The sequence below is a fragment of the Oncorhynchus clarkii genome, chromosome 10 (genome assembly GCF_045791955.1).
Source record: "Oncorhynchus clarkii lewisi isolate Uvic-CL-2024 chromosome 10, UVic_Ocla_1.0, whole genome shotgun sequence".
NCBI lineage: Eukaryota > Metazoa > Chordata > Actinopteri > Salmoniformes > Salmonidae > Oncorhynchus > Oncorhynchus clarkii.
In genome coordinates, this window is record NC_092156.1 from 6,885,728 (window position 1) to 6,900,668 (window position 14,941).

Sequence of the window (14,941 nt, forward strand, 5' to 3'; positions counted from 1 at the left end):
ATTAACTCTGTGGATGGCAGTCAGTATTCTATCACATTAACTCTGTGGATGGGTCAGTATTCTATCACATTAACTCTGTGGATGGCAGTCAGTATTCTATCACATTAACTCTGTGGATGGCAGTCAGTATTCTATCACATTAACTCTGTGGATGGCAGTCAGTATTCTATCACATTAACTCTGTGGATGGCAGTCAGTATTCTATCACATTAACTCTGTGGATGGCAGTCAGTATTCTATCACAGTAACTCTGTGGATGGCAGTCAGTATTCTATCACATTAACTCTGTGGATGGCAGTCAGTATTCTATCACATTAACTCTGTGGATGGCAGTCAGTATTCTATCACATTAACTCTGTGGATGGCAGTCAGTATTCTATCACAGTAACTCTGTGGATGGCAGTCAGTATTCTATCACATTAACTCTGTGGATGGCAGTCAGTATTCTATCACATTAACTCTGTGGATGGCAGTCAGTATTCTATCACATTAACTCTGTGGATGGCAGTCAGTATTCTATCACAGTAACTCTGTGGATGGCAGTCAGTATTCTATCACATTAACTCTGTGGATGGCAGTCAGTATTCTATCACATTAACTCCACTGGATGGCAGTCAGTATTCTATCACATTAACTCTGTGGATGGCAGTCAGTATTCTATCACATTAACTCTGTGGATGGCAGTCAGTATTCTATCACAGTAACTCTGTGGATGGCAGTCAGTATTCTATCACATTAACTCTGTGGATGGCAGTCAGTATTCTATCACATTAACTCTGTGGATGGCAGTCAGTATTCTATCACATTAACTCTGTGGATGGCAGTCAGTATTCTATCACATTAACTCTGTGGATGGCAGTCAGTATTCTATCACATTAACTCTGTGGATGGCAGTCAGTATTCTATCACATTAACTCTGTGGATGGCAGTCAGTATTCTATCACATTAACTCTGTGGATGGCAGTCAGTATTCTATCACATTAACTCTGTGGATGGCAGTCAGTATTCTATCACATTAACTCTGTGGATGGCAGTCAGTATTCTATCACATTAACTCTGTGGATGGCAGTCAGTATTCTATCACATTAACTCTGTGGATGGGTCAGTATTCTATCACATTAACTCTGTGGATGGCAGTCAGTATTCTATCACATTAACTCTGTGGATGGGTCAGTATTCTATCACATTAACTCTGTGGATGGGTCAGTATTCTATCACATTAACTCTGTGGATGGCAGTCAGTATTCTATCACATTAACTCTGTGGATGGGTCAGTATTCTATCACATTAACTCTGTGGATGACAGTCAGTATTCTATCACATTAACTCTGTGGATGGCAGTCAGTATTCTATCACATTAACTCTGTGGATGGGTCAGTATTCTATCACATTAACTCTGTGGATGGCAGTCAGTATTCTATCACATTAACTCTGTGGATGGCAGTCAGTATTCTATCACATTAACTCTGTGGATGGGTCAGTATTCTATCACATTAACTCTGTGGATGGCAGTCAGTATTCTATCACATTAACTCTGTGGATGGCAGTCAGTATTCTATCACATTAACTCTGTGGATGGGTCAGTATTCTATCACATTAACTCTGTGGATGGCAGTCAGTATTCTATCACATTAACTCTGTGGATGGCAGTCAGTATTCTATCACATTAACTCTGTGGATGGGTCAGTATTCTATCACATTAACTCTGTGGATGGCAGTCAGTATTCTATCACATTAACTCTGTGGATGGCAGTCAGTATTCTATCACATTAACTCTGTGGATGGGTCAGTATTCTATCACATTAACTCTGTGGATGGCAGTCAGTATTCTATCACATTAACTCTGTGGATGGCAGTCAGTATTCTATCACATTAACTCTGTGGATGGGTCAGTATTCTATCACATTAACTCTGTGGATGGCAGTCAGTATTCTATCACATTAACTCTGTGGATGGGTCAGTATTCTATCACATTAACTCTGTGGATGGCAGTCAGTATTCTATCACATTAACTCTGTGGATGGGTCAGTATTCTATCACATTAACTCTGTGGATGGCAGTCAGTATTCTATCACATTAACTCTGTGGATGGCAGTCAGTATTCTATCACATTAACTCTGTGGATGGCAGTCAGTATTCTATCACATTAACTCTGTGGATGGCAGTCAGTATTCTATCACATTAACTCTGTAGATGGCAGTCAGTATTCTAAACCCGGACAACGCTAGGCCTATTGTGCGCCGCCCTCTGGGACTCCCACTCATGGCCGGATTTGAAAAGTCCCGGGATCAAACCCGGGTCTGTAGTGACTCCCCTTGCCTTAGACCGCTGTGCCACTCGGGAACCCAATATACACGGGCTGGACGTCAAATAATCTATTGTTGTATATCTCAATAGTAAAGAGGCTGGGGGTAGGGTTAGTGTTAAGGTTGTGGTTGAGGATAGGGATAGGGTTAGTGTTAAGGTTGTGGTTGAGGATAGGGATAGGGTTAGGGTTAGTGTTAAGGTTGTGGTTGAGGATAGGGATAGGGTTAGGGTTAGTGTTAAGGTTGTGGTTGTGGATAGGGATAGGGTTAGTGTTAAGGTTGAGGATAGGGTTAGTGTTAAGGTTGTGGTTGAGGATAGGGATAGGGTTAGTGTTAAGGTTGTGGTTGAGGATAGGGATAGGGTTAGGGTTAGTGTTAAGGTTGTGGTTGTGGATAGGGATAGGGTTAGTGTTAAGGTTGAGGATAGGGATAGGGTTAGTGTTAAGGTTGTGGTTGAGGATAGGGATAGGGTTAGTGTTAAGGTTGTGGTTGAGGATAGGGATAGGGTTAGGGTTAGTGTTAAGGTTGTGGTTGTGGATAGGGATAGGGTTAGTGTTAAGGTTGAGGATAGGGATAGGGTTAGTGTTAAGGTTGTGGTTGAGGATAGGGATAGGGTTAGTGTTAAGGTTGTGGTTGAGGATAGGGATAGGGTTAGTGTTAAGGTTGTGGTTGAGGATAGGGATAGGGTTAGTGTTAAGGTTGTGGTTGAGGATAAGGATAGTGTTAGTGTTAAGGTTGTGGTTGAGGATAGGGATAGTGTTAAGGTTGTGGTTGAGGATAGGGGTAGTGTTAAGGTTGTGGTTGAGGCTAAGGATAGGGTTAGTGTTAAGGTTGTGGTTGAGGCTAGTGGTAGGGCTAGTGTTAAGTTTGTGGTTGAGGTTGAGGCTAGGGGTAGGGGTAGGGTTAGTGTTAAGGTTGTGATTGAGGCTAGAGGTAGGGCTAGTGTTAAGTTTGTGGTTGAGGTTGAGGCTAGGGGTAGGGGTAGGGCTAGTGTTAAGTTTGTGGTTGAGGTTGAGGCTCTGGGTAGGGCTAGTGTTAAGTTTGTGGTTGAGGCTTGGGATAGGGCTAGTGTTATGGCTGTGGTTGAGGTTGTGGTTGAGGCTAGGGGTAGGGTTATCATTAAGGTTGAGGTTGAGGATAGGGCTAGTGTTAAGTTTGTGGTTGAGGTTGAGGCTAGGGGTAGAGCTAGTGTTAAGTTTGTGGTTGAGGTTGAGGCTAGGGGTAGGGCTAGTGTTAAGTTTGTGGTTGAGGCTTGGGATAGGGCTAGTGTTAAGGCTGTGGTTGAGGTTGTGGTTGAGGCTAGGGGTAGGGTTATCATTAAGGTTGAGGTTGAGGATAGGGCTAGTGTTAGGTTTGTGGTTGAGGTTGAGGCTAGGGGTAGAGCTAGTGTTAAGTTTGTGGTTGAGGTTGAGGCTAGGGGTAGGGCTAGTGTTAAGTTTGTGGTTGAGGCTTGGGATAGGGCTAGTGTTAAGGTTGTGGTTGAGGTTGTGGTTGAGGCTAGGGGTAGGGCTAGTGTTAAGGCTGTGGTTGAGGCTTGGGATAGGGCTAGTGTTAAGGCTGTGGTTGAGGTTGTGGTTGAGGCTAGGGGTAGGGTTATCATTAAGGTTGAGGTTGAGGATAGGGCTAGTGTTAGGTTTGTGGTTGAGGTTGAGGCTAGGGGTAGAGCTAGTGTTAAGTTTGTGGTTGAGGTTGAGGCTAGGGGTAGGGCTAGTGTTAAGTTTGTGGTTGAGGCTTGGGATAGGGCTAGTGTTAAGGTTGTGGTTGAGGTTGTGGTTGAGGCTAGGGGTAGGGTTATCATTAAGGTTGAGGTTGAGGCTAGGGGTAGGTTTAGTGTTAAGGTTGTGGTTGAGGCTAGGGTTAGTGTTAAGGTTGTGGTTGTGGTTGAGGCTAGGGCTAGTTCTAAGGTTGTGGTTCAGGGCTAGGGTTAGTGTTGTGGTTGAGGGTTAGGGTTAGTGTTGTGGTTGTGGATGAGACTAGGGTTAGTGTTGTGGTTGTGGGTTAGGGTTAGTGTTGTGGTTGTGGATGAGACTAGGGTTAGTGTTGTGGTTGAGGGTTAGGGTTAGTGTTGTGGTTGTGATGAGGCTAGGGGTAGTTCTAAGGTTGTGGTTCAGGGCTAGGGTTAGTGTTGTGGTTGAGGGTTAGGGTTAGGCTTGTGGTTGTGGTTGAGGGTTAGGGTTAGTGTTGTGGTTGTGGATGAGACTAGGGTTAGTGTTGTGGTTGGGGGTTAGGGTTAGGTTTGTGGTTGTGGTTGAGGGTTAGGGTTAGTGTTGTGGTTGTGGTTGTGGATGAGACTAGGGTTAGTGTTGTGGTTGGGGGTTAGGGTTAGGTTTGTGGTTGTGGTTGAGGGTTAGGGTTAGTGTTGTGGTTGTGGTTGAGGCTAGGGCTAGTTCTAAGGTTGTGGTTGAGGGCTAGGGTTAGTGTTGTGGTTGTGGATGAGACTAGGGTTAGTGTTGTGGTTGTGGATGAGACTAGGGTTAGTGTTGTGGTTGGGGGTTAGGGTTAGGTTTGTGGTTGTGGTTGAGGGTTAGGGTTAGTGTTGTGGTTGTGATGAGGCTAGGGGTAGTGTTGTGGTTGAGGGTTAGGGTTAGTGTTGTGGATGAGGCTAGGGTTTGTGGTTGTGGTTGAGGGTTAGGGTTAGTGTTGTGGTTGTGGATGAGGTTAGGGTTGTGCTATTGTTAGGCTTAGGGCTGGGATTAGGGCAGACTTGGGGTGAGGCCTTTTCATAAATTCAACAGCCTTAGATTTATCTATTTCGCAACAAAGCCTCCTTCACTCACACCGCCAAACTTACCCTAGTAAAACTGACTATCCTACCAATTCTCGACTTCGGCAATGTCATCTACAAAATAGCTTCCAAAACTCTACTCAGCAAATTGGATGTAGTCTATCACAGTGCCATCCGTTTTGTTACCAAAGCGCCTTATACCACCCATCACTGCGACCTGTATGCTCTAGTCGGGTGGCCCTCGCTACATATTCGTCGCCAGACCCACTGGCTCCAGGTCATTTATAAGTCTATGCTAGGTAAAGCTCTGCCTTATCTCAGTTCACTGGTCACGATGGCAACACCCACCTGTAGCACGTGCTCCAGCAGGTATATCTCACTGGTCATCCCCAAAGCCAACACCTCCTTTGGCCGCCTTTCCTTCCAGTTCTCTGGTGCCAGTGACTGGAACGAATTGCAAAAATCACCTAAACTGGAGACTTACATTTCCCTCACTAACTTTAAACATCAGCTATCTGAGCAACTAACTGATCGCTGCAGCTGTACATAGTCCACCTGTAAATAGTCCATCTGTAAACCTAATCTACCTACCTCATCCCCCATATTGTTTTTATTTACATTTCTGCTCTTTTGCACACCAGTATCACTACTTACACACCATCATCTGCTCATCTATCACTCCAGTGTTAATCTGCTAAATTGTAATTACTTTGCTACTATGGCCTATTTGTTGCCTCACCTCCTAATTCCATTTACACACACTGTATATAGACTTTCTTTTTTTCTCTATTGTGTTATTGACTGTACGTTTGTTTATTCCATGTGTAACTCTGTGTTGTTGTTTCTGTTGCCCTGCTTTGCTTAATCTTGGCCAGGTTGCAGTTGTAAATGGAGAACTTGTTCTCAACTTGTTTACCTGGTTAAATAAAGGTAAAATAAAATAAAAATTAAAAAGCAGTCTGATATTTTTTTGGAAGCTGTTTAAAAAAATATATATATATATTTCACCTTTATTTAACGAGGTAGGCTAGTTGAGAACAAGTTCTCATTTACAACTGCGACCTGGCCAAGATAAAGCATAGCAGTTCGACACAAACAACAACACAGAGTTACACATGGAATAAACAAGCGTAGTCAATAACACAATAGAGAAGAAAAAAAAATAAGTCTATATACTATGTACTATGCTGCATTCATCATATATTCACCGGTTACCGTAACATACTGTAGGTTGAGTTCATGGACTTGGGAGGAAAAATAAAACAGGCAGTTCTTTGAGGAGCTGGAAAAGTACACCAGGTTACAGAATATCCCAGTCCATCCAGTCTAGATGCTTCCAGACGTATCATTAAGAAATAAAGAAAGTTACACTAGCACCCTCTGCAGGTGGCACATACACATAGCACATGGACGTATTACTTTATCACTCTGGTGTGAATAGTATGTAGAGTTCCAATGTGTTTTTGTTTTTTTCATGTCAAAAAAGAGTAGCGATCGAAAGACGACAACACAAGTAGCTCATTTTCCATTGGTTTATATTTATTGTCCTGTATATAATAACTGGTCAACTACAACTAAGTGACTTTTATACAATTCAAAGGTTTAGCATTGTACTCTTAATAACGAAACGTGTTTAGATTATGAAAGTAACACTGCATGAGTGACAGGAGGCTTGACAAATGGGAAGGAAGACAGGGTCTCTGGTTGCATCATCACCAGCAGCTGTCCCAGCTAGCACATTTGGTTCCTTGGAAGCTGTGGGAACGTACGTTTTAAGTAGTTAAGATTCCTGACGGTTAAAAACAAAAAACGTTTTGTATTACTTTCTGAGAATAGAAGTGAAAACTTAGCCTGTTCTGGGCACGTTAATATTTAGGTTGCAAGGTTCCCCTGAAAGCCAGCCTGGGAGTTTTTTTTATTAACATTCTGAGAACGGAAATTCAAGGATATTTTGAAGGTAATTAAATAACGTTCTGAGAACATATTTTCTATAACACTTTTAATAACACTGCTAGTTTAGTTTGGGTTAACTGTTATGAACTCCCAGCACAGATAGGAAACATGGACATTTATTTTTCTGGGCATTAATCATGCAAACACATTCCTTTCTTATTGTGGCATTTGAGATTCAAACCTATGATCTTCTAGTGTCTATCCATGGAAATAGTCCACAGCTCCACCAAGATGGAGCTAGCATGCCATGTTAAAAAGAAAACCTCAAACAAAGCTGTTCATTTTAGTCTTTACAAACAGACCCTAGTTATTTCTTAACGTTCTCTGAACGTTCTGTGAACGTGACTTTAAACAGAACCATGAAGAAACCTGTAGAAAACGTTACGCTGAAGTACTGAAATTCCCTCAGAAGAACGTTATCTCTGAACGTTCTGAGAACATAACTTTCAATGGAACCATGAAGAAACCTGTAGAAAACGTTACGCTGAAGTACTGAAATTCCCTCAGAAGAACGTTATCTCTGAACGTTCTGAGAACATAACTTTCAATGGAACCGTGAAGAAACCTGTAGACAACATTTTTTGCTGAAGTACTGAAATTCCCACAGAAGAACGTTATAAAACTGTAGCAAATGTTATGGGACGGTTGTATACTAAAATAAACATAGGACGTTCACGCTCTAACCAAGCTCTAAGAAACATATGGTTTTCAGAACGTTATGTGCTAGCTGGGGACCTATCGGCACGGAGACAGGGAACATGTTGGGCATCTAGTGGGACTACCTGTGTCTGGGTGCAAGCGTTTTGCTAGCTGGGGCATTTGCCGCATACATAGTTTAGGTGACCCACTGGCTTGTAAAACAAGCAGACCCTCTGTCTTTGACCTCATGTCAGGTCAGAGCCAGTTACCAGGACACCTCTGGTTAAAAGCAGGGTGTAGGGGATAGATCAGCCTTATACAGCAGGGGCAATGTGATTGGTAACACCGACCACAAACTCGCCCAATCAACACACCTTTGTCTGCAGAGAGCCAATCCAGGACTGGTTTATGAGTTTGACAGTAGGAGTTGGTAGAAGTGGAGCTTTGGAGCCCTGCAGAGTAACAGCCCCTCTAAGACTGTAACTAGGCATCCCCTGTACCAGGAGACAGACAGACAGGTAGCAGCCCCTCTAAGACTGTAACTAGACATCCCCTGCACCAGGAGACAGACAGACAGGTAACAGTCCCTCTAAGACTGTAACTAGGCACCCCCTGCACCAGGAGACAGACAGACAGGTAACAGTCCCTCTAAGAATGTAACTAGGCACCCCCTGCACCAGGAGACAGACAGACAGGTAACAGTCCCTCTAAGACTGTAACTAGGCATCCCCTGCACCAGGAGACAGACAGACAGGTAACAGTCCCTCTAAGACTGTAACTAGGGACCCCCTGCACCAGGAGACAGACAGACAGGTAACAGCCCCTCTAAGACTGTAACTAGGCACCCCCTGCACCAGGAGACAGACAGACAGGTAACAGTCCCTCTAAGACTGTAACTAAAAAATGACAAAAAAAAAAAGGATTTGGGTTAAAACATCAATTGACGTTCTGTATGTTCATAGATGAGAACATATGCAGCAATTCTATCTCCCATTAAATATTAAGATCTCAACAACACGGTTCTTCAAATTGTTTAAAATAAACATTTGATGAGAAAAAAAACAAATAAATAAATAAATAAATAAATAACATAAGAAATAGATAAATAATTGGAATAAATAACTGAACAAATAGCTGTGGATAAAAGATAGACCCACATGATCGCATGGATGCTTTTGCAGAAAATATCTTTAGAAAGAGTATCTTTACAGAGCGACTTCACGTCACTGGTCATTGAGCAAGAGGTCTGGACATAATAAATAGTGGAATAAGGAAGTGAGGAAAAAGTACATGATAATCAAACATCTGTCCCTTGTTTTTTTTTGCCTCTGTGTGTGATTACAGGTCAGGAATGTCAGGGCCATGTTCGGTACCAAAATGGTCTCGATCGTTTCAGATAGAAATACCACAAATAGGGCCAACGTGATTCCTTATTCTACATCTCAGAGATCCATGTTTGTTCTACATAGCATACTTCTATCTGAATGTGCCCCAAGTCAGAATAGGGGGCAGGGACAGATGCACCCTGGGACCTGTAGTACTGTATTGGCAGGGGCAGGGACAGATGCACCCTGGGACCTGTAGTACTGTAGTGGCAGGGGCAGGGACAGATGCACCCTGGGACCTGTAGTAATGTAGTGTCAGGGGCAGGGACAGATGCACCCTGGGACCTGTAGTACTGCACCCTGGGACCTGTAGTACTGTAGTGGCAGGGGCAGGAACAGATGCACCCTGGGATCTGTAGTCCTGTAGTGGCAGGAACAGATGCACCCTGGGACCTGTAGTACTGTAGTGGCAGGGGCAGGGACAGATGCACCCTGGGACCTGTAGTCCTGTAGTGGCAGGGTCAGGAACAGATGCACCCTGGGACCTGTAGTACTGCACCCTGGTACCTGTAGTACTGTAGTGGCAGGGACAGATGCACCCTGGGACCTGTAGTCCTGTAATGGCAGGGGCAGGGACAGATGCACCCTGGGACCTGTAGTCCTGTAATGGCAGGGGCAGGGACAGATGCACCCTGGGACCTGTAGTCCTGTAATGGCAGGGGCAGGGACAGATGCACCCTGGGACCTGTAGTGGCAGGGGCAGGGACAGATGCACCCCGGGACCTGTAGTCCTGTAATGGCAGGGGCAGGGACAGATGCACCCTGGGACCTGTAGTCCTGTAATGGCAGGGGCAGGGACAGATGCACCCTGGGACCTGTAGTCCTGTAATGGCAGGGGCAGGGACAGATGCACCCTGGGACCTGTAGTCCTGTAATGGCAGGGGCAGGGACTGATGCACCCTGGGACCTGTAGTGGCAGGGGCAGGGACAGATGCACCCTGGGACCTGTAGTGGCAGGGGCAGGGACAGATGCACCCTGGGACCTGTAGTCCTGTAATGGCAGGGGCAGGGACTATGCACCCTGGGACCTGTAGTCCTGTAGTGGCAGGGGCAGGGACAGATGCACCCTGGGACCTGTAGCTGCAGGGGCAGGGACATATGCACCCTGGGACCTGTAGTCCTGTAATGGCAGGGGCAGGGACAGATGCACCCTGGGACCTATAGTCCTGTAATGGCAGGGGCAGGGACAGATGCACCCTGGGACCTGTAGTCCTGTAGTGGCAGGGACAGATGCACCCTGGGACCTTTAGTGGCAGGGGCAGGGACAGATGCATCCTGGGACCTGTAGTCCTGTAATGGCAGGGGCAGGGACTGATGCACCCTGGGACCTGAAGTCCTGTAATGGCAGGGGCAGGGACTGATGCACCCTGGGACCTGTAGTCCTGTAGTGGCAGGGGCAGGGACAGGTGCACCCTAGGGACCTGTAGTGTCAGGGACAGATGCACCCTGGGACCTGTAGTCCCGTAGTGGCAGGGGCAGGGACTGATGCACCCTGGGACCTGTAGTCCTGTAGTGGCAGGGGCAGGGACAGATGCACCCTGGGACCTGTAGTCCTGTAATGGCAGGCAGCTCTCTGGTACAAGCAGCAGTCTTCCTCCTTTCTGTTTCATCATCATGCGAAGTCACCATCAAATAACAAGCCTCTTCCAAAAAAAATCACATAGAATATACAGTGCATAGTTTACAAGCCAGAACTTACAGTTTAGAATCATCTTTACATCCTGATATATCAGTTCCCTTCTGCATGCTAAATCGTCAGCCATCTTTTCTTTTGTTCTTTATCGCATCTGTTTTGATCTCTCTGGTTCCTAAGCATAAGTGTCTTTGGGGAAATTACGTAATGACATTGGAGGAAGAATTGCCCAGTGCTGTTTGATTTGATTTGATTTCTTTCTTTCACTTGTATCTCTTCTTTTCATCTTCTTTGACAAACATTTTTTTTTGGGGGGGGGGTTACTTTTGCTATGCAGAAACATATAGAGAAAGTGCTTACAGAATTGTTCTTTATCAATTATTTTCTAAAAGCGTGATCTGAAAAATGTTATTTTAAATAAGTACCTGTGTGAAGACAAATCGATATTTCAGATCCAGGCTCTGGTTAATGCTGGTATACAGAGATGGAGACTGAGGATGGTATAAAAAACAGAGAAGGTCTGACCCTGTGTTTGGACCAATCAGGGACGCATAACATGATTTATCTCCCTCCCCCTCTCTCTCCCTCAATCTCTCCTGCTGTTCTCCCCCATCTATCTCCCCCCCCCAACTCTCCCTCTCTCTGTCTCTCTCTCATCAGAAGCCGGGGCTTTCATAGCTGCTGCGACTGTAGTTGCTGTGGCTCCTGGGGCTGCGTGAGCGGCTGTGGCTCCTGGGGCTGCGTGAGCGGCTGTGGCTCCTGGTGCGGCTGTGACTGCAGCTGTAGCTGCGGCTGCGACTCCTCCCTGAATGGGAGGGGCTTGACATGGAACTGGAGGAGGAAGGGCTGGGGCGGTAGTACGGGATAGGCCGCTTCCGAGCGCTGAGGAGAGGAGAGGGTAGGAGATTAGACAGTACATAAAGCTCTTGTAGGAGTTAGTTAGTGTGAGGAGGACCAGCACATTGACAGCTGACCAGAGAGCGTGTTTTCTTGTCTCTGTTACAGTATGGTCCAGTAGGAATGCTGTACGTTTTGCAACATAATCCATTTTTTAAATACTCTCAGAATTTAAATATCAAATGTATTAAAAAAAAATATGTATAAATATTCCATGTACTGTACCACGTCAAATCTATAACATGTTTGAATCTTCATAAAAGTTAAAAAAAATAAAATAAATAAAGCACTTGGTCAGCTGTCATGAAAAGCAGACCAGAGAAATAGGCATACTGTAGTTATTATTGTATTTATTACTGTAGTTATTACTGTAGTTATCATTGTATTTATTACTGTAGTTATTACTGTGTTTGTTTCTGTAGTTATTATTGTGTTTATTACTGTAGTTGTTACTGTAGTTATTATTGTATTTATTACTGTAGTTGTTTCTGTAGTTATTATTGTATTTATTACTGTAGTTGTTTCTGTAGTTATTATTGTATTTATTACTGTAGTTGTTACTGTAGTTATTATTGTATTTATTACTGTAGTTGTTACTGTAGTTATTATTGTATTTATTACTGTAGTTGTTTCTGTAGTTATTATTGTATTTATTACTGTAGTTGTTACTGTAGTTATTATTGTATTTATTACTGTAGTTGTTACTGTAGTTATTATTGTGTTTATTACTGTAGTTGTTACTGTAGTTATTATTGTATTTATTACTGTAGTTGTTTCTGTAGTTATTATTGTATTGTTTACTGTAGTTGTTACTGTAGTTATTATTGTATTTATTACTGTAGTTATTATTGTGTTTATTACTGTAGTTGTTACTGTAGTTATTATTGTATTTATTACTGTAGTTGTTTCTGTAGTTATTATTGTATTTATTACTGTAGTTGTTACTGTAGTTATTATTGTATTTATTACTGTAGTTGTTACTGTAGTTATTATTGTATTTATTACTGTAGTTGTTTCTGTAGTTATTATTGTATGTATTACTGTAGTTGTTACTGTAGTTATTATTGTATGTATTACTGTAGTTGTTACTGTAGTTATTATTGTGTTTATTACTGTAGTTGTTACTGTAGTTATTATTGTATTTATTACTGTAGTTGTTACTGTAGTTATTATTGTATTTATTACTGTAGTTGTTTCTGTAGTTATTATTGAATTTTTTACTGTAGTTGTTACTGTAGTTATTATTGTATTTATTACTGTAGTTATTATTGTGTTTATTACTGTAGTTGTTACTGTAGTTATTATTGTATTTATTACTGTAGTTGTTACTGTAGTTATTATTGTATTTATTACTGTAGTTGTTACTGTAGTTATTATTGTATTTATTACTGTAGTTGTTACTGTAGTTATTATTGTATTTATTACTGTAGTTGTTACTGTAGTTATTATTGTATTTATTACTGTAGTTGTTACTGTGGTTGTTACTATGGTTATTAGGTGGTACAGTCAGATTGAGAGGTGCTGAAAGAGAGCAGATGCATATGTTAGTTAGTAGGCATCCGCACACACACACACACACACACACACACACACACACACACACTTCAATGGGTTAAAAGCACTGAGATTGCCTTGTTAGTGGACATCCTCAAGGTGCAACCTAAGTGACACTTGCAGAAGTTGAGAGGTATGAGAGGTTGCTGCTGGTAAGTTAAGAGCTGTTAGCCACACAAAAAGGGCAGGAAGATTATCTGAAGGTTTAGCCATCAACCACAAATCAGGTGATTTAACGATCTAGGAACGACGTCAGCTCTATCAAGGTGCTTCTGCTACTGAATGAGAATTCACTGGAAACATCTCAAAATAATTTCTGTCGATCCACAATTTGGGACAACGGCCAAGTTCAAGGAAGACATTACTGATCAAGATGAAGGCCTTGATAGCACCTTCATCAAAAACACCTGTGTTATAACATTAGTGGATATCTGACTGTTTCTCTAGTGCTTGTGTGAGTTTATTCAAGCGGCTTTACAAAATGAAAAGAGGATAGAAAGAAGGAGAGAGACTCGAGGGAAAGGAGAGGCAGCAGTGTTACTCTTGGGAAGTTTGTTCTGTTGGTTAGCTGCTTCACCAGACTTCAGACAGGAGAACTAGGAGAGTCCTGCTGCACGGCAACTGTTACCACAGTAACCTAGCCTGCAGCTCAGCAGCATTCTGTTGTCTTGGCTTCCGGGGGACTCTTCCTTTGTACAGGATTGACAGAGGAGTGACAGAACCAGCATTTTATCGAAAAGCACTCCACACATATTCTGGGAAATACAATTGAATCATATTATTGCTGATGTGTGCCATCGCTCAGCTGTGACAAATAATCTAACATTTTCAGTTCCACTTGATTAAGGATAAAACACACACTATGTACATAAAAGAACCCCACATTTACAGTAATTATGCTGAGTATTCACAATCAAATTGTTGAGAAAAACCAAAGAAAAGCTGAGAGGGAGAAACCTTGACAATCTCTCCCATAGATGTCAGTGTTACAATTTTATTCTGCTTTCACTGAGGGAGCATACTGTAGATACTGTAGATCTTCTGTTACCTGGTGATCCTGCGAGCCTCCATGAAGCTGGGAGAGTCTCGTCTCCTCTTCCTGATGGGAGAGTAGCTCCTGGAACGACGGTGAGCACGGTCAGCGTCAGAGTGGTGAGGACTATCTCTGTCCTTAGCGGAAAAACTGAAAAATACACAGAAATTGTCATGTGTACTGGACAGGCAAAACAAACAACAAATGTATGAAAAAAGTCATGTTTGTGTCAAAATAAAATCACTGGGGAGCTAAACTAAACTACACAAGTTTCTAGTAGACCTAAAACCAAGAGGTTAATCTGGCCTTCCAGGTAGGTTAACTATTATCCATAGACTAGTAAGTAACCCTTCCTCTTGGTGGTAGGTTAACTATTATCCACAGACTAGTAAGTAACCCTTCCTCTTGGTGGTAGGTTAACTCTCAGCCACAGACTAGTAAGTCACCTGGAATTGTTCTGTCTGGCATTGACGTGGAGGGACTTGACCTTGCTGGGGCCTCTCTCTCTGGAGACAGAGCATGATGAGGACCGTCCTGAGCTCCAGGAGCTGCTGCGCTGCCGGACACCGACACCGCCCCGCCCCCGAGACTCACTCTTCTTGGTGCCTGACCCAGACGCATGGTGGTGCCGCCCTGGGGATGCAGACAGCCTCTGGTGATGGGCCTGTCCCCGACCCCCACGGCGGTGACGCTTGGAAGAGTGGGATCTTTTAGTCCTGGATGGGTAACGAGTATCATTTGATTAGTGGTAACAGATAAAAGATGGCGGTCATGGTGGATAACTTTAGTAGGTTTTACTTATTTTAATTTTTTATT

The 14,941-nt window shown here is 43.3% G+C and overlaps 1 protein-coding gene across 1 annotated transcript in view; it reads right to left on the reverse strand.

Moving 5' to 3' along the window:
- Positions 1 to 11,285: 11,285 nt before the first annotated feature.
- The window catches only part of LOC139419403 (serine/arginine repetitive matrix protein 3-like), a 166,561-nt gene continuing 162,905 nt past the window's right edge, over positions 11,286 to 14,941 (reverse strand). Inside the window, exons 12-14 of the mRNA XM_071169350.1 lie at positions 14,572 to 14,841; positions 14,141 to 14,275; positions 11,286 to 11,523 (exon numbers count right to left, since the gene is read on the reverse strand). Of these exons, the coding sequence (XP_071025451.1) occupies positions 11,298 to 11,523; positions 14,141 to 14,275; positions 14,572 to 14,841 (631 nt within the window). The 3' untranslated portion in view covers positions 11,286 to 11,297. The remainder of the gene's footprint in view (positions 11,524 to 14,140; positions 14,276 to 14,571; positions 14,842 to 14,941) is intronic.